At 47.0% G+C, this 24548-nt stretch overlaps 1 protein-coding gene across 2 annotated transcripts in view; it reads left to right on the top strand.

Annotated features, from left to right (window-relative positions):
* Positions 1 to 5601: 5601 nt before the first annotated feature.
* Positions 5602 to 24548, top strand: part of CHRNB3 (cholinergic receptor nicotinic beta 3 subunit) — a 34174-nt gene continuing 15227 nt past the window's right edge. For both annotated transcript variants that reach the window (XR_011498803.1, XM_014837802.3), the window contains exons 1-3: positions 5602 to 6555; positions 14275 to 14447; positions 15449 to 15493. Coding sequence is in view for 1 of the 2 variants with exons in the window: in XM_014837802.3 (XP_014693288.1) it covers positions 6501 to 6555; positions 14275 to 14447; positions 15449 to 15493 (273 nt within the window). In the remaining variant the exon portion in view is untranslated. The remainder of the gene's footprint in view (positions 6556 to 14274; positions 14448 to 15448; positions 15494 to 24548) is intronic.

The following is a 24548-nucleotide window of genomic DNA, read 5'->3' as shown; positions in this document are numbered from 1 at the left end:
TGGTGATGGTGACGATGGTGAAGGCAGGGTGCGTCATTCAAACGGATGAAGTAAAGCCTCAGAAAAGAAAGAGAAGAACGAGTGAAGAATGACACGAGGGGCGCCGCGAGAAACCCCTCCTCAGCCGGTCCGCGTGCTGGACTCCCGCCGCCCTCCCTCCCAGGATCACGACGTCTTCCTTGTGACACCGGGGTCTAGGGCCTTCTGCGGCTTTGGGCCCTCGTGGTCATGGGCGCCCGCGGGCCCCCTCCTCCTTGTTGGCCATGGTTTAATGTGGTGTGCTCCCCTGTCATCCAGCGTTTTCTTTCCGCCCTTGTGGCGGCTTAACTTGGAACAGGATGAGAGGCAGGGACGTGTGGTCTGTAAACTTGGCTGCTCGACAGAACCACGAGGGCCCTGTTCCAGACCCACGGAACCAGAATTCCTGGGGAAAGCATCTGGGAATCTGTTTCTCAAACGCTCCCCAGACGATCGGGAAGCACGGGGAGGTTCGGGAAAGCGCACGGTAAGCTTGGAGACGGCTTCCCTCGGCTCGGCCCTCCTTCCTGCAGCACGCGCCAGGCCCCGTGACCCGCCCGGTCCCGCCCAGTCGTGGGCACCCACTCACGCACCTGAGTAAGTTCCCCAGGCTGTGAGGCTGGGGCTCCTCTCCATCTGCAGCCCCGCCTGAGGGCTGTGCGTGGGCGGGCGGAGCAGTCACCCCAACAGCCCCCTGCCTTCTAGTACTACGTTTTGGATTTAGGCAAGCTGTTTATCTATCTATCGCGTATGTATCTATGTATCCATGTATGTATTTATCTATATCGTCATCACCACCACGATCTATCTAGTTTAGTTTAAAATTCAAGGAACAAAATCTAAAGCGCACATCCTTTAAGGAGCCTGTCGGCACAAGTCTGCAGTACGACCTAGCGACCACCGGGGGGCGCCCAAGTCCCACGCGGCACCGTCCGCGTCGCGGGTCCCAGTCACCTGAGGCCAAACCCGGGGAAATCGCGAAGCATTCCCAGGAGCCCTTGGCTTCTATGGTTTGATCTCAGGAAAGAATTTGACACTTACTTAAAAGCCACGACTTCCAAATCTCTGGAGATCATGCGAAATGTTACTGTTGGGAGGATGGTACGCTTGTGAACAGCGCAGGGGAAGAGAAAGGGTTTGAGACATTTCAGATTAAAATGCTCTCCTTCCCAAGGTCTCTGGATTTAACAAGTTTTAAGCCAAAAGGTTATCTTGAGCGTGAAATGTAGCCATCAAAGGCTGCGCGATTATTTTGGAGGGCAGGGAGACTTTCAAATTCAGACCCTATGACGTTCCAGACCTTCTGACTCCCGGGAACATTAACACTCACCCCGGAGCCCTCCCACAAACGTGCCCGTCGGCGGTCAGAAGACGACGTGAGTATCTGAAGGCCTAGTAACGCTGGCCGCCGCGGGGGCAGACGAGCTGCAGCAGGCATGCGTGGTGAGGCATCGGGGGGCCCGGAGGAGCGAGTGTGCACATCCTCGACGCGGCCTGAAGAGAGCGTTTCCGCCCTTCGGAAGGCGGTGCGAGTTCTCCCCACTGTGGTTCCCCTGTGCACCGAAGCGCTGCGGTGAAGGGGGTAACTCAGCCAGGGGCCTGCTGTGTGGTTCAGGCCCGGATTCTGCCGCCATCTAGCTGTGTGACGCCACTAGACGTTTCCACCTGGCACTGAGCCCACTTCCCTGGGCTCCAGTGTCCTCACCTGTAAGATGCGGTTGGCGTGGAGAGGTTAACTGTCTCGGGTAAACTTTTCATAGCAAAAGGACAGTTTCCTAAGACTTCTTGTTTTCTAATCTGAGCCCCTTGCTCTCTAATCATCTCTCATAAAGCCTCCTTTGTACACCCCTGGTCTCTTGACTCCCCCTGGATGAGCATCTTTAGCTTTCTTAAAACGTGGCCCTAGACGTCGACCCCGTGGCCGAGTGGTTAAGTTCGCGCGCTCTGCTTCGGTGGCCCAGGGTTTCGCAGGTTGGAATCCTGGGCGTGGACATGGCACCGCTCATCAGGCCATGCTGAGGTGGCGTCCCACATGCCACAGCTGGAAGGACCCACAGCTAAAGGTACACAACTACATACTGGGGGGCTTTGGGGAGAAAAAGAAAAAATAAAATCTTAAAAAAAAAGAACACACAAAAACATGCTGTACTAAACGAAGAGTGTTCCAGACAGCCCTGGCACAGGAGAGCCGCCATCCTTACGGTGACCAAGATACTCTCAGTGTCACGTGATCGTATTATTTGCAATAGAGGCAATTAATTAGATGAAGACCTCAATATGATTTAGTTTTTCTAACTTTGTAAGATTTTTTTGTAGAAATAAAATCATAAATAAGAGGATGTATTTCATCCCAGTGCACACAGACAAGGTGGCTCTAAGCTCTTCTACCCTCTTGGGATGGGCCCCATGTCTCAGCCTTTTGGAGCTGTTCTGGACCTTGATTCTGTCGCACACAGTGGATGACAAGGTTGTGCAGTTCAGTATAGGAAGCGACCTCAGCAGTCAAGATGATCCCCTTATTTTGTGTGTTTGCAAATCTGATAAGCATATCTTCCATGACTTTAAGAAAGCACTCGAGAGAGAGAGAGAGAGAGAGAGAGAGAGAGAGCGATGTTAAATGAGTCACAGCCGCGCTGCCGTAGGGGAGAACGCCACTTAGAGACCTTATTCTGGTGGCTGCTCAACCAGCTCTGAGTCCACTCAGTTGTCCTATGGAACCATCACCAATTTTGCCTTTTGTCTCCCTAGAGATCATGAAATAACTTAAAGTTTCTTCTTTTCTCAAAATTGATGTCAAAACATTCTCCTTTTTGGTGGTGGTGTTTTATGTTATAAATAGTAACAGTTTAGTTGAAAGATAAACTTGTATGAACACTAGATAAAAGCTATACGATTTTGTGTGTGTGCATTTGTGCTTCTGAGTGTATGCACAGGAGCACAAGAAGGCATGTGTGTGTGGTAGGAAACAGACCAAGATTGTGATGGAGGGTAGACTAGGAAGATGGATTATGAGTGTTTTTAAATTTACTGTTAGGATTATACTCCTTTCACAATTTAAAAAGTGCTCAACATGATTTCTACGTCTTCACTTGGAAGTGCATCTATTTTCTCTCACCTCCGGTTTGTTTTTGTCGCTCTCAGGAGTTCATATGAAGTCGTCTGGGCAGCATTCCGCAGCTGTGGGAACGAGAGCTCACTCTCCCTCCCACCAGCGCTAGGTCACTGATGACGAGCAGGGGTTTGCTCAGGGGTCCTTGCAGGCAAGCTTAGCCTCCGTTGATAAGGGAGCCCTTCTGATTATTTCTGCTTTGATGGATACAGCCACACCCCAGGCAGCTGCCCAGCTGATGTTTATCACCTGGTTATGGAACAGGTGATGCATAAATGAAAAGCAGTACTATTTACTGGGGTACACGAGGGAGCCATTTAGTGTAAAACTAATTCAGCCTGGCCTTGTTTTTCCAAAAGGGACTGACGTGGCCTGTTGAGCATGCACTGTATCTCTGCTTTAAACATTCACAATGTCTCAGAGACAAGAATGATGCCCTTAAAGATAGGGATGTGGTTTCCCGCCACATGGACATTTCCTTAAGGATAAGCATCTCTTCCTAGAAACTAAGGATTAATTATTAACCTGCTGTGCTCACCTTATGACCACTGACCTGCTGACCACTGACCTGCTGTGCCAGCTCAGCGCCTCGTGACAGTAGTAAAAGAGACATTCCTGTCACATGTGATCTAGGCTCTTTGTTCTAAGATGGTATGTAACCTCTCTGTCCACCCCACTTCTTGGGTGTGCTTCATTCCTTGGAGAAGAAAGGCCCCCAGGCCATAGGCCTCAGCTCTGGTTCATAATAAACTCACCCCAAATTTTGATTTATAGATTGATTACGAATTATTTGCATCCATACAGGGGAGGGTGAAAGCGCACACTGGCTCAGAGCAGGATGATTTTTTGGGATAAGAATTTGTATTTTCTTCTTTGTATGGTTTTTTCCCCTCCATTTTCCAAGAAAGGAGCTAGCCTCCTTAAGTTTATAGAGACCAAAAGCAGAAGCTGCTTAAAGACGTCTCTCCCTGCTTGTTCAACGTCTGCCTTCCCGGAAAGTCAAAACTCACTGACGAGATTATTTGAGGTCTGCAGAGTGGTGGAGACGAGGTGAGTGTCTTTTGGGGCAGAAAGGAGGCTGTAAAGAGAGATGGGGGGAAGCTCCCAGAGGCTGGCTGGTCCCTCTGGCAGCCAGGGCCACGCTGCGGCGGCAGGACCGTGTGGAAGTGGCTGTGCTCGGAGGCAGCGGCTCTGTGGAAGCTCAGAGGGCGATCCTGCCGCCCAGACTTCCAGTCCTGGCCAAGGCCTGGGCGTTTGGCCAGGCAGTGGGTAGCAGAGCTGTCGCTTCCAAGGGGCCACGTGGCTGGCCACTGACCCCTCTGCTGTGGTCCAGATGGACTGGAGGCTACAGGGTCTGCCGTGTGCTTGGGGGACCACCAAAGCCTTCCCGATTCTTTCCCCACTCTGGGGAAGGGGATGGAGCTCCTGAAATGACTGAGAGTGAATGTCCTGCCAGCTCAGTGGAATGGCAAGCTTCATTTTACTTGATTTATTGAAAATAATGAAAGGCGCTCCTTCCTGCCCCCCTGGGTTAGTGGCTGATTTATTCCTGGGACAGTTGTCAACTCGCTGTGGGCCTGGAACACAATTCACTGGGATAGGCAATCAGTGTCTCATTGTTTCCTTCCTCCTTTCATTCAAGCAATGTTCTTAAGCATTTGCAGTGATAGGCACTGATGAAACAGGGATGAGAGAACACAGTGTCCTCATCCTTCCTCGGGAGCCCTCGGTCTAGTATGGGAGACAGGCAGGCGGGTAAGCAGCCACATGGTGTGAGGGGGTCTCTGAGCAGCACAGAGAGGTGGGGCATGAGGAAGGGACAGTCCTGCCTCCTAGGCTGGGGCTCTTTTCATTATATGTTGGTACCTTACTTAGCACCACCTGGTGCTTGAAAGTTGGTACACAGTGGGGCCTTAATGAGATGTCACTGAGAAGTTTTAAAATTGGTTAAATCAGTGTTGCTCAAGTCAAGTTCAACAGTGCCCTTGTCCCTGTCCAGGTAACCCTGCTCCCACCTGGCCTCTCCTCAGCCCTAACTTATACTTGCCCGTTCATTTGATGTGCATTTATTAGGGGCCCTCTGGGTGTGGACAGCGCTGAGCGAGATGAGAATCTGATCCACTGTGAAGAAAGTGCATCAAAGAAAGAATGTCATTATCAGTCCCCAAGTCCCATAAGCGACACAAAACAAGACTAACCCCCCATCGTTTCTCATATAGGAAGGGTAAGGTGGACGCGGTGGGCTCAAGGGAACCACAGAGGATGCTCTGACATTAAAATATGGGAGAACCATTAGATGAGAGAGCTAAAGGACATGTTCATTATCCTCTTTTTTTTTAGTGAGATATGATTGATGTATAGCATTCTATTAGTTTTAGATGTACCACATGTAATTCGATATTTGAATATATTGTGAAATCCTCACCACAATAAGTCTAGCTAACATCCATCGCCATGCATCATTACAAAATTATTTTTTCCTGGGGCCAACCCTGTGGCTGAGTGGTTAAGTTTGTGTACTCTGCTTTGGCGGCCCAGGGTTTCACCAGTTCGGATCCTGGGTGCGGACATGGCACCACTCATCAGGCCATGCTGAGGCGGCATCCCACATGCCACAACCAGAAGGACCTACAACTGGAGAATACAACTGTGCACTGGGAGACTTTTGGGGAGAAGAAGGGAAAAAAAAAAAAGATTGGCAACAGATGTTAGCTCAGGCGCCAATCTTTAAAAATAAATAAATAATTTTTCTTGTGATGAGAACTTTTAAGATCTACTCTTTTAGCAACTTTCAAACATACAATACAGTATTATTAACTGTCGTCACCATGCTGTACATTACATCTCATGACTTATTTCTTTTATAGCTGGAAGTTTGTACCTTTTGACTACTTCATATTCATTATTCTTAAGCTCCAAGTCCAAAATGAAAAGATAATAGAGGAATAATGTGGATGAGAAACAAACTTCCATGATGCATGTCCTAAAATGCAGTTTTTCTTCTTTACGCAGATCTCCAACCGTAAGAAAAATACCACAGAACATTCGGAAGTTGTCTAGCTTCATCCTTTCTCTGTTGCTCTGCATCTCTTTGCAAGAGAGTAAATTAATAAGTCAGGAGTTAGGACCCAGAGATATTTCTTGGACTTACACGATCTGACAGCTGACTGGAAATCAATGAAGTGTACTTGAAGCAGCACCGCACTCGGGCGAGATGGTCTGAGACGATTTTCTCCCACTTCAGGTGCCTACGTTCCCCTTGCCTTCTACTTCGGACTTTGAAACACTGCATTTTCTTTTCAAAGCCCCCCTTTCCAATGGAAAGACTCCGTTGTTAGAAGAAGGAAGAAACCGTCTCTCTAAAACTGGCATCATGACGCTGGCAGACTTCATCCTGGTGCTCATTGTCCTTGGTGCCACCCCCCCAGGTAAGCCCAGGTTAAATTAAATTAAAACTTTGTAATTGTAGAATTATTTAAGCAAGAGAGGTGAAACTCTGGTGTTGATAAAGTTAGAATTACAAAATGTAATATTTAGGCATCTTAAGTTAACCTTTGAAATGTGGCTCCAATGAGTAATTCTCTGAAATCTATATATTGCTAAAGAAAGCATATCTATGAATTCCATAACGTTTATGCTTTTGTCATTGATTGTGTTATTCCTTTTGAATCATATGAGCTTGGTAGGAAGATATAAAAGCAGGAAAAGTGTTACCAAATGCACTGAATCTTACTCAGAGAATTGTTAAATTATTTGACATAGAAATTTACTATATCAACATTTTTGTCATATCTGCTAATAATCATTAAATCTGTGTGTAGATATTTAATTTTGTCCAATGTATCCTGTAGATCTATATAAATACTTTCATAAATTTGTGTATGTAGGTAGATTTAGTATGTTTGTATATCACAATTAAACAAAAATATATATCAAATGTCTATGAACATGTGTGAGTTTTATGTGACTATTATCCAATGGAAAATAGAGGAATTCTTAATAAAGAAACAAGACAAATAACAGGAGAGAGATGGAGAGAGCGGGAGAGGGAACAAAGGGAAAGGGAAAAAGGAAGAAAAATCCAAAAAGTTTAGGAAAAAGTGGTCATTTACACCTGAAAGTTTTCTGGGTTTGGGAATCATTTCACTTTTTTTGTAACTTGAGAATAGAAAGCTCTTCTCTTTGCACCAGAAACCATCTAGAGCCAGGAGCCAGAGGGTGAGAAAGCAGTGTTGTTCCATTAGCAACTGCATTTGTTTCTCACTAGTGTTTTTGCCACATGTAATTGTTGGAACTTTCAGATGGAGAACCAGAGGCACTAAGATATTTGCCCAAGCCCTGAAATAAATCCTGGATCACAAGTCGCAGGGCCTAATGTTCCCCTCCTGAACATTATCATGCATTAAACACGTAGCCTTTGCTCGTTCCAAACACTTGAAAACAAACAGAAGTTTCTAAGTGCACAGAGCATCGAACCCACTTTCAAATACCACAAGACTGGATCTCTGCAAAGTCTTCGATGCAATTTGGCAATGATGAAAATAAAAATCAACTTCTGTGTTTTAGCATACGATTAATGTACGTGTCTAATGTCTTTCTGCCTTAATTTGCTAGAATATTCTATTTACCATGAGAGAATTGATTCTTACTGTTCTTTCCCCAGAGAAATCATCTCCCTGGCTGGCAGGGGGAGTTAGCTTAAACCCTCTTGGTTCACCTTTCATCCTCCTCTGCGCACGGTAGCGGATATGTGAGAAAGTTGGAATTAGAGAGAGCCTGGTCCTTGTTATCCACTGTGTAGGCTGCAGGAGTTTGGGAATGTGTACTGAGCTGTACACATCTGCCACAGATCTGGAATAAATCTATGGGGTAACTCACATTTGTGAATATTTCTAGATCCATTGGAGTTTATTTCTGTTTTCAGATCTTACCACTTTTCCTTAAGTTCTTTAACTTTACTACTCATTGCAAAGAAAGTAGTTTCTTTTCGTTATACGAAACTATCTTTTTCAAACTGCTGGGGGCAACTGTTCCTTTTTATGTTTTTGCGTTGGTGAAAAGGATAATTGTGTATGGCCGTGCGACAGCTCTTATATTGCTAATTCATGCTCTCTGTGTTTGTGTCTGCTCCCAGAAATAGGGACTGTGTCTTATTCATCTTCCCATCACTCTTACCACATGATGACGCGTGTTTATTCATTCAGTAAATATTTATTGAGGACCTCCCGTATCCTAGGAATGGTTCCAGCGTGTGGGAAACAAGAGGGAATTTAAAAAGTCGTCCTAATAAACTCTCTAGCAAGAATCCAGTAAATATTTATTATTTGATTTCACCCTGAGAGCTCACTCTATGTGTTGTCAGAAGAGGCTACCATATCTGTGGTATGATTTTTTTTGGACAGGTGGTGATAATGGAAGGCAAAACCAAAACATACCACAAGGTGTCAAAACAAAAAATACGCCTCTCCCAAACATACTTGCTGAGGTTTGAAATTCTTCAATTATTTCTTTCCTCTCCTGGCTGAGGATACCCAATGGTGCTGTCTTCAATAAAACCATAAATAATCACGGGAAATTTCATCTCGTAAGTCTTCTCAGTTATTTATACCTTGGTGTGAGTGAGTTTGTCAAAATTTTCCTGAAAGTGGGTGTTGCTATGGGGGTAGGAGAGAGTAGGGGTCTGAGAGCCTGAAGAAAGGAAAGGAAGCATGATCTAGAAGGTCAAGTCATAGGTGCCAAAGAAAAATTCCCTTGTCTCAAGCTCATGCTGGGCACCTCATCCGAGTCTCTCATGATCCCACTTCCTGGGGTTGAGTGAGCCCCACCCTCCTCACAGGGAGGGAGTCCCGTCCAGTCCCCGGATGGCTTTATTCCCCTTTACCTGGACGCTTTCTCTGTTGCAGTAAATGGCAGCCAGGAGAGAGGGCTGTTCTGCAATCAATGGCGCATCTTAAACTTGGGCTGTCTTTTGTATCTTTGAAACAGCGAATATCTGGCACAAGTAGTTCACATTTTGTGGCTGTTTCATGGACGTAAAGATCATGGACGCATGGGACGTATGAGTTGCTAGGGGCCTTAGCAATCATCCCCTCCCGATTTTTTGGGGAGAGGTTAAATGCCTTGCTTAAGATTACACAGCTTGGAATCAGGACCAGAACTCATGTCTCTAGACCTGACCCCACTGCCTCTCAATGTTAAATAAATATTTGTTGGGTTCTCGTTCTAACAAGTGACATGTTTGGCAAGAGACCCAGCACTCTGAGCCCAGAGCAGTGTGCCCTCTGGAGCACTTTCCCAGCCTGGGTCCCTCGTGGAGGAAATAACTAGAATCAGCAGAGTGCTCACCATCTCTGTGTATGTGTCTGTCTGTCGGAATCACTTGCGTGTGCTCTCCAGCTGGTTTTTCCTTTTCTTGCTCTCTGCCTGTGGAGTTGCTTGTCTAGTCCTAAGGGAAAGATTTTGACAAAGAAACCTGAGACGAAGATTAAGTAGAGAGAGGAGAACTGGGGTTTATGGAAGAAACAAAATTCCTTCTTTACTAAAAGAGATGGCGAAAAGCTTTGATAGGTAGCACACATCCTCTGAAGATAGGCACTAGACTGAGTGTGTTGCAAAGCAGGACCCAAAACAAGAGAACCTGGGAGTCCTTGGTCAGTTCTGAAGCAGGACCGCTCCCTCGGCAAAGCACTGGGTGTCCACCTCCAAGGAGAGTGACCCAGGGGGGCCCAGTCAAGGGGCCCCCGGGCAAAGCAGTCTGCTGGATGCCAGCTGCACACAGCGAGATTCGAGTAGGGTTACAGAGCACTGTCGCACTGTGGAGTGTCCCCCTACGACCAAACAAAGATGACCTGGTTTAGGATTCTTCCGGGTAGCAGATTGCTTTAAACAACAGTGAAGAATTTTGGAAAATGTAATGCTAACAACAACACAGCAACGAAAACAGCAATAACAACAGACATATGTTCAGAGAAGAGAGTTGCTGGAAGAGTTTTTATGAGGCAGGAAAGAGACCATAGTGGAGGCAACAGTCTTTTGCGTCTTCAATCCTCAAAGAACCTCATGGGCTGGTGGAAAGGTGGCTGACCGGAGGGTCAGAAGACCACACCTGCTGCTCATTCGCTGGGTGATCCTGGGCAAGCCACTTCCCCTCTGCGTACCCCAGGATCTTCCCTTGTAAAAGGAGGGGCTTAGATAATCTTGGAGGTCCTTTCCAGCTCTCTTGCCTTCACTTCTTTGTCATTTCACATTTCCTTTCTCTTTAATTAATGCTGAAATTATTTACGAATACAAATGATCTCCCATCCCTCCCTCGGGAAGCTGACTTTGAAAACTCCAAGCGCCCACAGCAGGGGGTCGCTCATCTTCCAAAAGCAGCTTCTTGACTTGGCAACGAGTCACTGAGGCGTATCTTGATATGTTGGCCTTGCCTAATGAATTTTAAATATAAGTCCATTTGCAAAAACTTAGTTTACACACAATTTTTCGGGAATTTATTTATTCTTTAAAACACAGACCATGTGTCCTGGAAACCCTGAACATATCTGTGACTCTGTGTCCTCTAGAACAGTGGGCCCGGCCTCTGCCTCCTTCCCCTGTTCACAGAGGTGCCTTTTGTGGCCTTTTGAGCGTTTATTCCTTCATCTGTGCACTCAGCAAACATCGTCACATATTTAAGGAGCCCCTGGCCTCAACGAGCCGGTGCAAGCCCTTGCCTTTCCTCCTCATGCTCTATTTTACACGAAGGACGCCAGAAACATCTCCTGGCCTGTCGTCTGTGTCTGCTCCAATGGCTCAGAGACTTCAGCTTCTGCTTTGGGAAGATTCAGGAAGCTTGGAGATATTAGGCAGAAAGTGTTAAACCTTTGGCCTTTTTATTTATTCACTTTTGGTAAGGTCAGTTTAGGTCAATACAGATTTGTACTAGTCAGCTTGGGCTGTCATAGCAAAATGCCGCTGACTGACTGGCTTAACAGCAATTTATTTTCTCACAGTTTTGGGGGCTAGAAATCCGTGATAAAGATGCTGGTAAATTCAGTTTCTGGTGAGGACTCTCTTCCCGGCTTGTGAACAGCAGCTTTCTTGCTGTGCCCTCACATGGCCTTCCTCAGTGTTTGCATGGAGACGGAGAGAGAAGTGTCTCTGGCCTCTTTTCCTCTTCTCATGAGTTCCATGGGATGACGGCCCCACCCTGATGACCTCAGTTAACCTTCGTTACCTCCCTACAGGCCCGTCTCCAAATACAGTCACCTTGGAGGTTAGGCTTCCACATGGGAATCTGAAGGGAAACAAACCTTCAGTTGGTAACAGAACGGATTTGTGCTTTTCCCCCTCGATTCAGGCAGCAGCTCACCCTCTGACACTGGCAACACAGGTCGAAAAATACACAGGTCCCTGCAAGAGCGGACCTGCTTGTTTCCTTTGGATCCTGGGAAAGGGCGTGGCTTTGTGGGTGACAGATCTGGGGAATGTCCGGGTTATCGTTTTAGAAGATCCCTGCCAACGTGCAACTCCACTTCCTTTCAAAGTGACAGGAAAACTTCCAAGTTCGAGGGTGCAGTCTCCACCCTCGGTAGGCTCCCTCACATAGGTCCAAAATTATAAGGTCTCAGGGTTGTCTGAGCTCGGAAGCGTGTGTGTGCGTGTGTGTGGATTGGCTCAGACGTTATTCAGTTGGTCTCAGCCTTCCTGGGGTGTCTCCATCTGTTGTGAGATGGTGTCTTCAGTATTTGTACCTGCTGGGTTAACAGAGACACAAGGTCTCTTGGGGAAGGTCAGGACTCTGGCGCTCTCAGAAGCTGGGACTGGCCTCAGACACAGGTAACAGTGGCTACAGTGGCTTAGTCAAAAGAGGCAAGTGTTTTCTCACCCATCAAGAAATTTGGAAGCGGGCAGTCCAGGGCTGGCATGGCAGTCACCATGCTAACAGGGATGCAGTCTCCACCTGTCTATCTATTCGGCCACCTTATGTGTGTAGCCTTCACCAGGCGTGCAAAATGCTCAGGTGGCCAAATCTCTAGACAACATGTCCCAGTTCCGGGCAAGAGAAGTAGAAAGGAAAAGGGTAGAAGCGGAAGTACATGTTGGGTTGAGTCCATCCTATTCAACAATGTTTCCTGTGAACCTCACCCAGTGGCTTCTGTTAATACCCTCCTTGGCCACGCATGTGTCATACAGCCATCCCTAGCTGTGAGGGAGCCTGAGAGGGGAGCATTTTAAGCTGGCATCATGCACTCCTGAATAAATTTAGCCTCTGTTACCAGGAAGAAAGGGCAATGGCTGTTGGCCGGTAACTAGTGTGTCTGCCGCAGTGCCCCCAAACAGCATTCTTCTCTTTGGAGGAGGGGCTGCCTGGGTGGGGCAGGCTGGAGAAGGACAGCTGTGGCCTCCTCACTTCTCTTTTCTCCAGAGCAATTCATCTCTGGCCCAAACCGTCCAAACACCACTCAGCAAACAAAAGCCAGGCAGCTGACTGCACTGTTACCCAAGTCTCGTTCGCTCAGCAGCCATTGGCTCAGCAGCCACACATGCCAGGCACTGCCCCAGGAACTGGGGGACAGCAGTGAGGCGGACAAGGCCCCTGCTTCCTGGAGCTGCATTTTCTAGCAGGGCAGACAGACAATAAACGTATAATAAGATCAAGTGCTCTGATGGAAGATAAAGTATCATAAGGGGACAGAATATCATAAGCGGATTTTTAGATGGAGTAACCTGGAATGACCTCTTCAAGGAGATGACATTGGAGCAAAGATGGGACAAAGGAAAGGAGCAGGGATCTTTAGGGCAAGAGCCTCCCCAGAACAGAAGCTTACTGGAATGTTCTGGAAAGAGCAGATAGGCCTGCAGCACTGGGAGATGGGTTGAGGGCAGAGTGGGAGAGGGTAGGAGCCACGTAGGGCCCGGGAGACCATGGTAAGAACTGGGGGTGTTTTTTCTAAGTTTGGTGGGAAGCATTTGGTGGATTTGAGCAGAGAACTGACATAATTGTCCTCTGCTTTAAGAGATGGCTCTAGCTGCTGGGCAGAAAATGGACTGTCAAAGGGTGGGAGTGGAAGCAATTAGAAAGCAGCACTCGAATCCAAGAGAGAGATGATGGAGTTTGTGGTTAGGGCAGCACCAGTGGAGATGGTGGAAAGCAGCTGAAGTCGTGATGTATTTGAAGGAAGTTAAGACTGGATGTGGGGCAGGGAAATTCTTCGAGCACAGCCTGAGCAGGTGAACACCTCTTCCTCAGAAGCCTTCAGGGGAATTTCAATTCCCCCCTCCTCCTCCATTTCCAGGAAGGTTTTAGGGCCCCTTACAGAGTGCCACCCAGCTGACCTGCTCTCTAGTGCAGCTCCGCTCGCTAAGAATAGTGGAAGTATCAAAGTCTGAGAACAGTTAGCTTTTTAAATAAGCGCAAATGTAAGGTTGCACCTCTCTCTGTCACTCATTTGCATTTTAATATGCTTTCTAGAGCAGAAGAGAAAGATGTGAGGGCAGAGAGAGCTCCGCAGCCTTCCAGTCCACACCTTGGAATGCTGCTCCCTTAGTGAAGTGCAGACCTCAGGCACCCCCAGGGGCAGTGTGCTATTTTGCTTTTCTTCCTGCTAAGAGTCTTTAGGTTTTGATTGGGTAAATCTGGGGGTGTATCTTGTATGTGATCACTGCCCATCGTGTCTCTCAGTGGGAAAAAACGATTTTCTATGGTAAAGCAGAGAGTGGAGTGAGTTGTTATAGGATATTAGTAGGGTCGTAAGTATGTGAAAAGAGGAGCTTTATTTAAAGCAACAACAAAGGGCTTCCTTGTTTTAAATTTGATAGCATGGCACTGAAAAGAAACAAAACTTATCTCTAGACTCATTTCTAAACCATTTCTTCAAGTTGAGGGTTAAAGCTTGAAATTAGTGTGTTTCTTAGGCTCTCGCAGAGAGGCTGTGAACTATCCCCTTGGGGTCAAGCTATTGACCTCACGATGGGAGAATCCCATGAGAAGAGAGTAAAACTCTGGGTAACTGACAGAGCCTACTTTTAGCTGTGGGCATAGAGAATGGCTAAAGAGAAGCCCGTACCCCCAAAACTGCCTGTGCTGAATTAGGCTGTTTAGAAATACATACAGGTTCAGGCCATAGGATGCTAAACCAGCCAATATGCCTCTTCCGTTAATTCAGGTTCCTCCATGATGGTTAAAGCCACTGCGGGATTCAGTTCAATAGCTGAAAATGAAGATGCCCTCCTCAGAGACTTATTCCAAGGTTATCAGAAATGGGTTCGCCCTGTATTAAATGCTAATGACACCATAAAAGTATACTTTGGATTGAAAATATCTCAGCTCGTAGATGTGGTGAGTAATCCTTGGCACAAAGCTAAAAGGAACGCACATTCCTTAATCTCTTTGTGAGTCTAAGATTTTGTTCTGTTTTCTTTCCCCATGTCTGCCATTTCAATTTTAAAAATAACTTACTGTGGGAGAAAATCTGCCCCAAGGAGCCAGTGAAATGACCCAAGGAAAGAATGAGAATTGTCGCGGAATAAATCTTCATCGCAGCACTCTTTGTAGGGGACCTTGTTGCTGGGGGTGGATGTGGTTGCCAGGACGGGCCCTGCCCTGGTGGGTTTGCTGGAGCACCCAGGGTGAGGAGTGGGGGCTGGAGGGAAGGGACAACTGAGCCCAGGGCTGATTCAGTGCCATCCAGGCTGCGCTCGAGGGCTGGCATGGGCATCTGCCATGAGAGAGGGCAGATGATGACAGCACCGGAGTGGGTGCCTGGGTGACCCCATCACCCTTCTGGATCCCCCAAGGACCCCATGCTTTTCCCTGACCTCACTCAGACTTTAACATTCTCTGCTAATTTCCTATTGGGCTCGCACGTCTGCCATGATTGCATTCCTGGGAAATCAGTAAACTTTAACAACCCACATTCTGCAGAATCATCCTGCTGTGGTCCCCAAAGTCCCAGAAGAATCCTCCCATGTTGCCCCAATCCCCTGCCCCGCCAAGCACGCACCCCCACCCACCCCTGCTGACTCAATGCCCCAGGATGCCTTCTAGAAAAGCATGCAAAGCTCATGTTTCGTTCTATTTTGCACCCTTAACACGCGTTCTCAGTTATGCAATTTTATATAAATATGGCCGTGATGAACTCCTACTTGCTTTAATTATTATTTTTCATTTAAGTGAAACATGCCTAAAATTTTAGGATCCTGTACCATTTAACTGTTCTTAAGTTGAGAATCATTTACACTTTGAATACCTCAAAAGTAAGACTCAGGTCTTTCCGACAGAAAGAATCCAAAGCACGACTTCACTTAATTTGAATTTACATCTTCTTGTCATTTTCTTAGGATGAAAAGAATCAGCTGATGACAACAAATGTGTGGCTCAAGCAGGTAAATGTCGATCCAAGCATTGTATCTGTCAATCTCATTGTGTCAATTCTTTTCTATTTAGAAAGGCTCCCATCTGGAAAACAATTATTTTGAAGAGCACATTGGGTTCCTCAGGGAGATATTTGGGAACGGTCGGGAAGATCTCTCATTTTTTATTTTCTTTTGTGGGATATAGTCTTTTTCAGGACCTTTGGAGAGCAGGTCCTGAAGCTTGCAGGCGTGCCTGGTTCTGTTTTGTTGCTCCTGGAGTGGAACTGTCCCCAGGCAGGGGAAGGCGTATTCTCTGACACTGAGGCCTGGGTCCCTGGGCTCCTTGGAGAAAGGGGGAAGGGCCCCAGGGTGCCTTCAGGGTATAGCTCCCAGATAAGGGACGAGTGATGTTAACTTCTCCCTCACCCCTACCGGCCCTCCGGGGGAATAAGCCACCCTGTGACATTGCTCCCCAGAAAGAGAAGAGAGGGAACGAAGGAAGGCCACCGCCTGCAATTTCAGAACAAAGTAATAAATGCGTGTTTTCCCGATCTGACTCAAATGCGTTTGCATGGTTTCCGGCTCCCTGCTCAGATGACTGCTTTGAACTGGCTACCGCCTGTTTCCCAAAGCAGCGTCTGTGCACAGGAGCTCTGGCTAGAGTGTCAGGAAAGAATTACCTTTCGAAACCCAGTTTTGCATATGTTATATAAAGGAGAAAATACTGACACTTTGGTGATAAGAGATGAGAAGTTTGGTTTAATTGCTTATTTTTTGTTTTTGTTAGCAATTTCACGTTTTTTAATGCCTGTCCAGATATTTTCTAATCTCTCATAGATTTAAAATCTTCCTGGTGTGGGTTATGTTAAACATCTCACTTAGCTTTAACATACGTACATAATGCTTTTTTTTGCGTATATTGAAATGTGTTAGTCGTCTACTCAGGTTTAGCAGGCATTTTTCAGCTCTTTCTGCTAGCGGTTTGTGGGGAGCAGTGACGAAGCAGTGGATGAAAGAGGTCACAAGGAGATCCCCCAGGCCTCACTCAGTGTCATCTGATTGCTCCCACCAAAACCTTTGATCAGAGTTTGAGAATTATTCTAGCTTTTGCTACCGTCTATTCCTCTGATTCTTTAATTGGGAGGGATGTCAGCAAGTTATGAAATGGATCTGCGCATTGTTTTACCTGCAAATGAAAAGTCCAGGAGAAAATGATAAGCTGAGCGTGTGTGTGTGAAACTGCCGTTTAAGTTGGCGTCTTTTACGGACGCCTGTCCCGTCCCTCAGTGGCGCATCCCGCTCCTGCACTCCAGAGGCTGTGCGATTGGAAGGTATTTTGAGTTAATAAAAATCAACAAGAAGTCTGTATTTAAGCATGCTGGGAAGAGAAACAAAACTTTTCTCTTAAAGTATAAACAGTCTTTGGAAGTCAAGAAAAATATAAAACAGCAAACAAACAAAACCCCACTGCTTCCCACACACCTCCTCCTCCAGCTGCTCCTTGGGATTAATCTCTCACAGGGAGCCTTTGTCCAGGGATCCTGGCCTTTCATGTTGAGAGAGTAGAGGCCAAAGTTAGGCCTGGTGAACGCCTCCAGATCAAGAGGGAGTCAAATCCTAAAATTTCCAACACGCAAAACAGAGCAAGTAAAATCTGTAGGAGGAGGGCGAGCTGACAGTGGGACAGCCAGCCCGCTCACGTGGGTTCCCGTTTCCTAGAAGGGATGAGAGTAACAAACTTTGATTGCATTTAATTTGCAAAGAGTTATCATATCTCTTCTCTCATTTGCATCTCTCAACCACCCTGAATTACCAAAGTGGGTATCACTACCCCCGCTTACAGAGATAGAAGAATCTAGTAACTCATCTGGTTTAGTCTGAGTTTCCTGCCTCATGATTAGGGTCTTCTCTGTCTAGCCAGCCTTTGCACTAAACATCAAGACCTGTTTCTAAGTCCTAGGAGGAGCCAAGGCAGGAGCAACAGCTGCACTTTCATAGAGGCACAGAGAACACCATCAAAGCTCTTCCACTCACACAGACTGGAGCTGGAGTGGGAATGTCACAGTGGACGATAGTCAGTAAGTGCTATGTAATTGGCACAACATGGGAGCAAAAAGGAAAGAGGGTGGCAGGCAGGGAAGGCTGCATGGAAGAGGGTGTGTTTGAGCTCTGCCATGATGTTACTTTTATGCTTTTTGTGTTTTAGCTTTCTAAAACTAAAAGGATAAAAGAAAGATGAAGAATAAAAGAAAAAATATGATAAAATCTAATGTTAAAAAACAGGTATCATTGGTGTTTTACACAGATCTCAGTTTTATAGCAGCTAATAAAATACCCAAGATTTATTGAGTGCCTACGAGGTGTTTGGGCACCATGCTGAGTGTGTCGGGGAATGATCTCACTTAATTCTCACGGCCATCTTATAAGGTGACGTCTATTATTATTCCCACTTTGCAGATGAGAAAACTGAGAACTGGAGCATTGAAGTGACTCACACTGTTCAGTGGAGTCTGGCTTCTATAAAGCAATCATTCCATTCCCTCCCTGAGACTGAGGGAGCTGATGGAAGATGTCCAGTTCTCCTCTCAGTGCTGTCCCCGTCTAGTCTATTTCCTAACCTTGGTCTTCTAAGGTTGTAATTAGTTGGTTGATTAGTCCCTCAACCCCTGGGGCTTCTCATGGAATTGGTGTAGAAAGATATATGGAAGAGACTAAAGTTAGGATTCACTCCATCTTCTGTTCAATCCACAGGATTGATTGAGCACCTGCTAATTGCCGGGTACTCTGCTAGATCCTGGATGTATGAAGAGGAAAACACAGGTCTTCTTTCAGGAGAGGACATAGTCTTAGTTGTGTAAAAAATAACCACTGTAGGGACCAAGCTGGTGGCATAGTGGTTAAGTTCATGTGCTCCACTTTGGCAGCCTGGGGTTCATGGGTTCAGATGCCAGGCGTGGACCTACACACTGCTTGTCAAGTCATGCTGTGGCAGCATCCCATGTACAAAATAGAGGAAAATTGGCACAGATGTTAGCTCAGGGTGAATCTTCCTCACCAAAAAATTAAAAAAAAAAAAAACCTACTATAATATGGTAAACACCATAAGGAAAGTTCACATAAGTACTGTGTTGGTACAAAAATGACAATGAGATAGGGAGAAAATCAGAGAAAGCTTCCAAGGGGAGGAGATATTTAAGTTGGGTCTTACAGGATCAATAGAAGTTCTGTAAGCCACAGAGGTGGAGAAGTTGTGAACCACGTGTCTAGTAGTCCCAATAACGTGACTTCCCAAAGCTCTCACACCAGGGCAAACCTACTGGAAACTCTTTCCAGTCACCCTGTATACATCAGTCAAAATAAAGACGAAAATGGTCAAACCCTCCTCTTTTCTCATTTCCCTGTCAGACACTCCCTAATTCATATCCACAGGGAGAATGAAATTCTGCCCACTTGGAACAAAAGCATGTTCCATGGCAGCATACACAACGGATGCTTGCTTTTTTGCCCAATTCTCTGTCTTACCCTCTGTTTCCGTAGTTCCTCTCTGGTATTTTTAGACATTCCTCTCCTATCCTCTCAAAGACCTTTATCAAGGACAAATTTAGTGACATCCTGAGAAAGTCCTCTATGTGGAGCTATTTTTATTTCATTGATTTTATTCTGCAAACTCATTTGTCTTCCTCCTTCATACTTCCAGAGAGCAATCAAAACTCTATAAATCATAAGTAGGTTATTAACATCTACTCAGTAGAATTACATGAGAAAATACTCAATGCCCTGGCCGCCCGGAGTCTGCTTTGTCGCACTCAAGGTCAGGAAACCACATCGCCAGCACCTTGAAGGTGACGGAAAATGAAACCCCGCTTTCCTTAATGACCCCAGGCTTGGACCTTTTGCCTGATGTCATCATGTGAACAACCACTGTGATGACAGATGTCAGATTTACTCATCCAACAAGCGCCTACTGTGCGCCGAGCACCATGTGAGGCACTGGGCTCGGCCCTGTCCAGTGTAAACACCAGTGAGACAATGAGATTCTGAGTGTTGGCCTCCCTGTAGCTGACTGCTTGTCTGCCAAGGCCAACGTCTGAAACTAGTGCTGTTTCTCCCACAGCTGAGTCCTGTTTTTGATAAGAAGAAGTTTAGCAAACATATGAAGGCCTCATTGGGTAGATCCCTGGAGCTGGTCTTTGAGGAGAAATAGAAACCAAGCTCCTGTGGAAGGGGCAGCCTTGCCTGCAGGTCTGGGCGATCTCCCCAACTCTAATTATCTTCCACAGCCTCCAGGGGCACCTTCAGGTCCATGAGTTTGTCTCAGACTTTTACTCCCCATCTCATTTTCCCTCCTTTTCCGCAGCCTCACCCTGATGTTAGCAAAGGAGGCCAGTTTGGTCTTCTTACTCCAGTGGACCCTGACTGAGCATCCGGCAGAGTGAGTTAGGAGCCAAAGGCCTGCTCTATAGGCTTGGGCAAGTCCTTTCACCTCTCTGACCCTCAGTCTCTCCATCTGTAAAATAGAGGCAATGCCTAGCTCACAGTGTCGCTGGGAGGTTAAATGAGATCACATGTGTGAATGTGACTCGTACATTATCTGGCATGTAGTAGGGAATCAATAAATGTCCTTTCCTGGTGCCACCTTTGTAGGCTTTCTCATCCTTAATGACAAATCCCATTTCTTGGCCTTGTCAACTCATGGATATAATGAGAATATGAGACATATCATACATCATGTTGCTGTCTTTAAGATTAGAATAAATCAACACTAATTTGGTTTTAAGAATTTCTCATCTGACCTTAAGGTGACTGAAATTCCCAGGGATGTCCCGGGGCTGCCAATCAAGGCAATAGCAAGGAATGTTTGTTCTTTACTATCTTTTGGTCTTAGTATTAAACTACGAATAATCTGAAGAATTTATAGTAAAAAAGTGTTATGATTTAGGTTTAAATGAAATTTGGTTCTGGATTGTGGTAATAGCTAGACATTTATGACTGCTACTTCAGGTAATATTTGTAAGAAAAGACAATTTCAAGGGAATATATATGATATGGATTTGAAAATGCACTTTTCAGAATTACGAACCAGACTTGCAGTGCTTTTCCATTTTCCTTAGTGAGAGATTAGCTTTGACATTTGGCCCTGACCTGCCCTGTGCTCTCCTGTTTCCTGCAATGACACAGCTCGCCCCGGGAGCGGCTGCAAACCAGAGCTGATGTTTGCAAACGGCTTTGCGAGTCTTGGCTAGAACATGCCATGCGGACACAGGATATTATTTCTAATCTCTTCCTTTAAGAAGGGAGAGGCAGGGGCTCAACTCCAGGCGGCCCCAGGGTTTCAGAGAGAACAGGGAAGTGACTAGAAATCTCACAGCTCCTTAGAGAACAGGATGGAGGGTTTGGGCTCGGAATCCTCATCCCGCCCCTGCTGACTCGAACACGGCAGTCATCCTGGGCTAGGGAGCACACCCGCACGGTGAGGGACAGACAGCTTCATGGAAATCCAATGAGCCCCTGTGGGTGGGCATGCCAAGAAGAGCACCCTGCCTCCCAGGTCGCCTACAGAAGGACACAGGGTTACAAGGAATGTCTCTAACCCTGCAAAGGAGTGCAGCTGGTGAAGGACCAGCCCGCTGTGCAACTCAGGGCTTCTGGCTCAAACCCAGGCCTCTTTCTCTTCTGGGTGCACCAAAGTAAGCAGTGCTGACCGAAAGTCCTGCCTAGCCCCTTTTCCTTCTCTGGTCAGTGTCGGGGAGGGAGAAGCCCCCTTCTGCCCTTCTTGTGTTCTTATGGTTAGACTAATAATAAAACTGACGCAAGACCAGATTAACAGGGGAAGACCCAATTTCATTACTTGTGCATGGGAGAAGCATGAACATGATGCTCGGAGAGTGAGGGAAGCAGGAAGGATATCTGTCTTTTATACCAAGAAACAGTAAACTTGTGAGGAATTGACAGGGCACAGAAACTTAGGCTTGGGGCGTAAGTGAAGTTTGCTTACACTGCTTCTCGGCCCTGAATGCCCGGCTCTGGGGACAAGGATGCAGGGGGGGCACCTTCCACAGGGGAGATTCGTCTCCCCTTTCAGGGGAGCAGCGACAGGAGGCTCGGAAAGCCCTTTTTGCTTCTCAAGTAGCTTTAATTCAAAATAATCAATATGCCACTGTGGGATATTTTGAGGTGACCGTCCTGGGCCCCGACATCAGGAATGAGACCGGCATCCACTGTAGCTCTCTTTCTACCCTCCTCGAGGAGTCGAATGTGTCCCTCATTCACCCATGCACTCACTTGTCTACCCCACTGCCTTCCTGCGTGCTGTCTTATCTACGGGCAACCTTCCGCTGGCCGCACCACCGCCCGCTGCTCCTTCCTCCCCTTCACGTCTCAGCTGAGACATCCTCCCCTCAGAACTACCTTCCCTGTGCACTCAGCTGTTCCGTATCATTGTACCCAAACCCCTCCCCCTTCACAGCAACGACCACCAGGCTTGCCGATCATCTGTCTGGTAGTCTGCTTGTTCATTGTCTGAGTCAGCCCAGGCGAGGCGGGCAAGGCGGCACTGCTGGGTGTGAGTACAAGCCTTGCGTGTTTGTGGAATGAATTAATTCCCCAAAAATGTGAGCCTCATAAACCACTACCTCGGTGTTAGCTCTGACCACAGCTGCTGCTCCTGCTGTTGGAGGTCGGGTCGGAGAGCAAGACAAATCTTTCTGACTGAAACGTCCCTCGTCCTGGGGCTCGGCTCGCTTCCCTCGGGAGAATTTGTAAAGCGGGCATGGTTTGCTGGGCTCTGCGCAGAGGCAGGGGCCCCAGAATTTTAGCTTTCGCCCTTCCTCCTTTGCGTGTAGAACTGGGCACAGGTAAAGGCCAGCTGCGCCTGCAGAAGGAAGCTGGGTCCGGGAAGCAGGTGATTTTGTTTCCAGCAATCTTTGTTGGACACTGTGCTCATTAACCCTGTCTTTAGAAGACAGAACTGCGGTGTGACAGCGCGGCTGCAGCCGATCTGCCCGGGTTGCGTCTGTTCCTGGGGCTCACGCCTGCGGTCTCGGTCTGCAGCACTGCCTGCTGGAGACCTACTCGGACTCTTCCCAGGATCAGCTGAGAACGTCTTAGTGGCAAGTGACAGAAAACCCAACCCAAACGGGCAAAAGCAAAAGTAGAATTTATTGGCTCTCCCAATCTGAAAAGCCCCGGGACAAGGCTGGCTTTACCTGCAGCGTGGTCCAGGGGCTCCAGCAGTACGCCCAGGGCCTGGGGTTCCCTCCAGGGGTGCTGGCTCCACGCCCTCTGGGTGACTCCCTTCCCATGCGGGCCCTCCTCTCGTGGCAGCAGCGCGGCTAGTTCAGCTCCAGCCTCAGAATGCTCCCCATGCTCAGGTTCAGCAGAAAGAACAGCTGGCCTCTTCCCGGTGGTCCCAGAAGTCCCATGGCGTCTCATCGATGCCCATCTGGTCACCCCCCACCCCTGAAGATCACAGTGGCTAGGTCTGAGGGCAGGCCCCCTCCTGGAGTGGAAGGAAGAGTCAGCTCCGCCACAGCTGGAGGGGGACAGTGGAGTGAGGTGGTCCCCAAGAGGAGCCTGGGGTGCCTGGCCAGGAGAAGGGCAGGTGAATTGGAGGCAGCAGATGGCATGTGTCCACTTTATTTCCTAATCCAGTTTTCTCCTCTTTCTATAAAGATCTCCTGGCATACCACTTCCTTCGCAAAGCCTTCCTTAAGTGGAGGCAACTAAGGCTCTTGTTATTAGGGTTCATCTTCGTTGCACAATTTTTCTCCTATTTGTCACTGAACTTGAACTCAGGGTAACATGCTTATTTGTATACTATCCCCACCTTTCAACAGATATTTTACTATTAAGGCCAAACAGATTTTCTGTTTTTATGTTGTTTTGTTTTTTCTTTTTTTAACAGGGAAGATAGAATAAGCTAGTGTTTTAGCCTGAGTACACTGCCAATATGCGTTATAGCTGTCAGCACCAGAAATATCCATGAGAACAGTGCCACAGAAAGCTTGACAGAAACGACTGAAGTTGTGAGGAATTTTAGGCAACAAATTTTCCACTGTAATGTATCATGGGGAGGGGGTAAGGCGGTGGGGCCTGGCCTTAGATAGACCTTGGCTGGAACACCATTGCCGCCAGTAGGCTGCACAACTCCCGGGGGACGCCCTTCACATCAGAGTCAATGTGAAGGGCGCCTCCCGGAGTTACGACTGCACGGCCTACTGAGTCCTACTGATGCAGCAGGCTTGAATCCTCTTTACTGATTAGCTGTGTGGTTTTGGACAAGGTACTTGAACTCTCTGAGACAGTTGCCTCATCTAATATAACCCTAATAATAGGTAACTTGTAGGTTTCTGAAAAATTAGCCTTGATAAATATAAAGCACTTTGGCCAGTGCCTGGCACACCATCAGCGCTCAAGAAAGGGAACTTTTATTGTTTTATTACCAGCATGAACATTATTAGTAAAAAAAACCAGTAAGTTTGTAAAATACGCCCCAGTTTTATTTAAATAATCATACAAAGATACCCAAAAGCTGAGGTAAAAAGCATTTCACATTGCTAAGAGGGAAATATATGGGTTGTTTTCCTCTCTTCTGATTAGTCCCGACTTGTATTAGATATTTGGTAAATTGTTACAGTGTATTTTTCACTCCTACAAACAAGATTAAAAAAAAAATGCTTCAATAGCAAAAGCATAAAAGTACATGCCACCTATTTCGTTGCCTTCATCTTTTCTCAAGGAAACCTCAACTGTGTTTTGATTTGAATTCAGACGACGTCAGGAAAACCATTAGAGCAATACTCTCTTTGCCAATGCATCTTCATACCCTGTAAGGCAGAAGTCTGCCTATTTTTTCTTATACAAGAAGAGAAAGGGGGCTGGCCCAGTGGTGCAGTGGCTAAGTGCACACGTTCCGCTTTGGTGGCCCAGGGTTTGCTGGTTCGGATCCCGGGTGCGGACATGGCACTGTTCATCAAGCCATGCTGTGGCAGGCGTCCCACATATAAAGTAGAGGAAGATGGGCATGGATGTTAGCTCAGGGCCAGTCTTCTTCAGCAAAAGAGAGGAGGATTGGCAGATGTTAGCT

This window comes from Equus asinus, chromosome 27, assembly GCF_041296235.1.
Source record: "Equus asinus isolate D_3611 breed Donkey chromosome 27, EquAss-T2T_v2, whole genome shotgun sequence".
Taxonomy (NCBI): Eukaryota; Metazoa; Chordata; class Mammalia; order Perissodactyla; family Equidae; genus Equus; species Equus asinus.
This window is presented reverse-complemented; position numbering and strand designations above follow the sequence as displayed.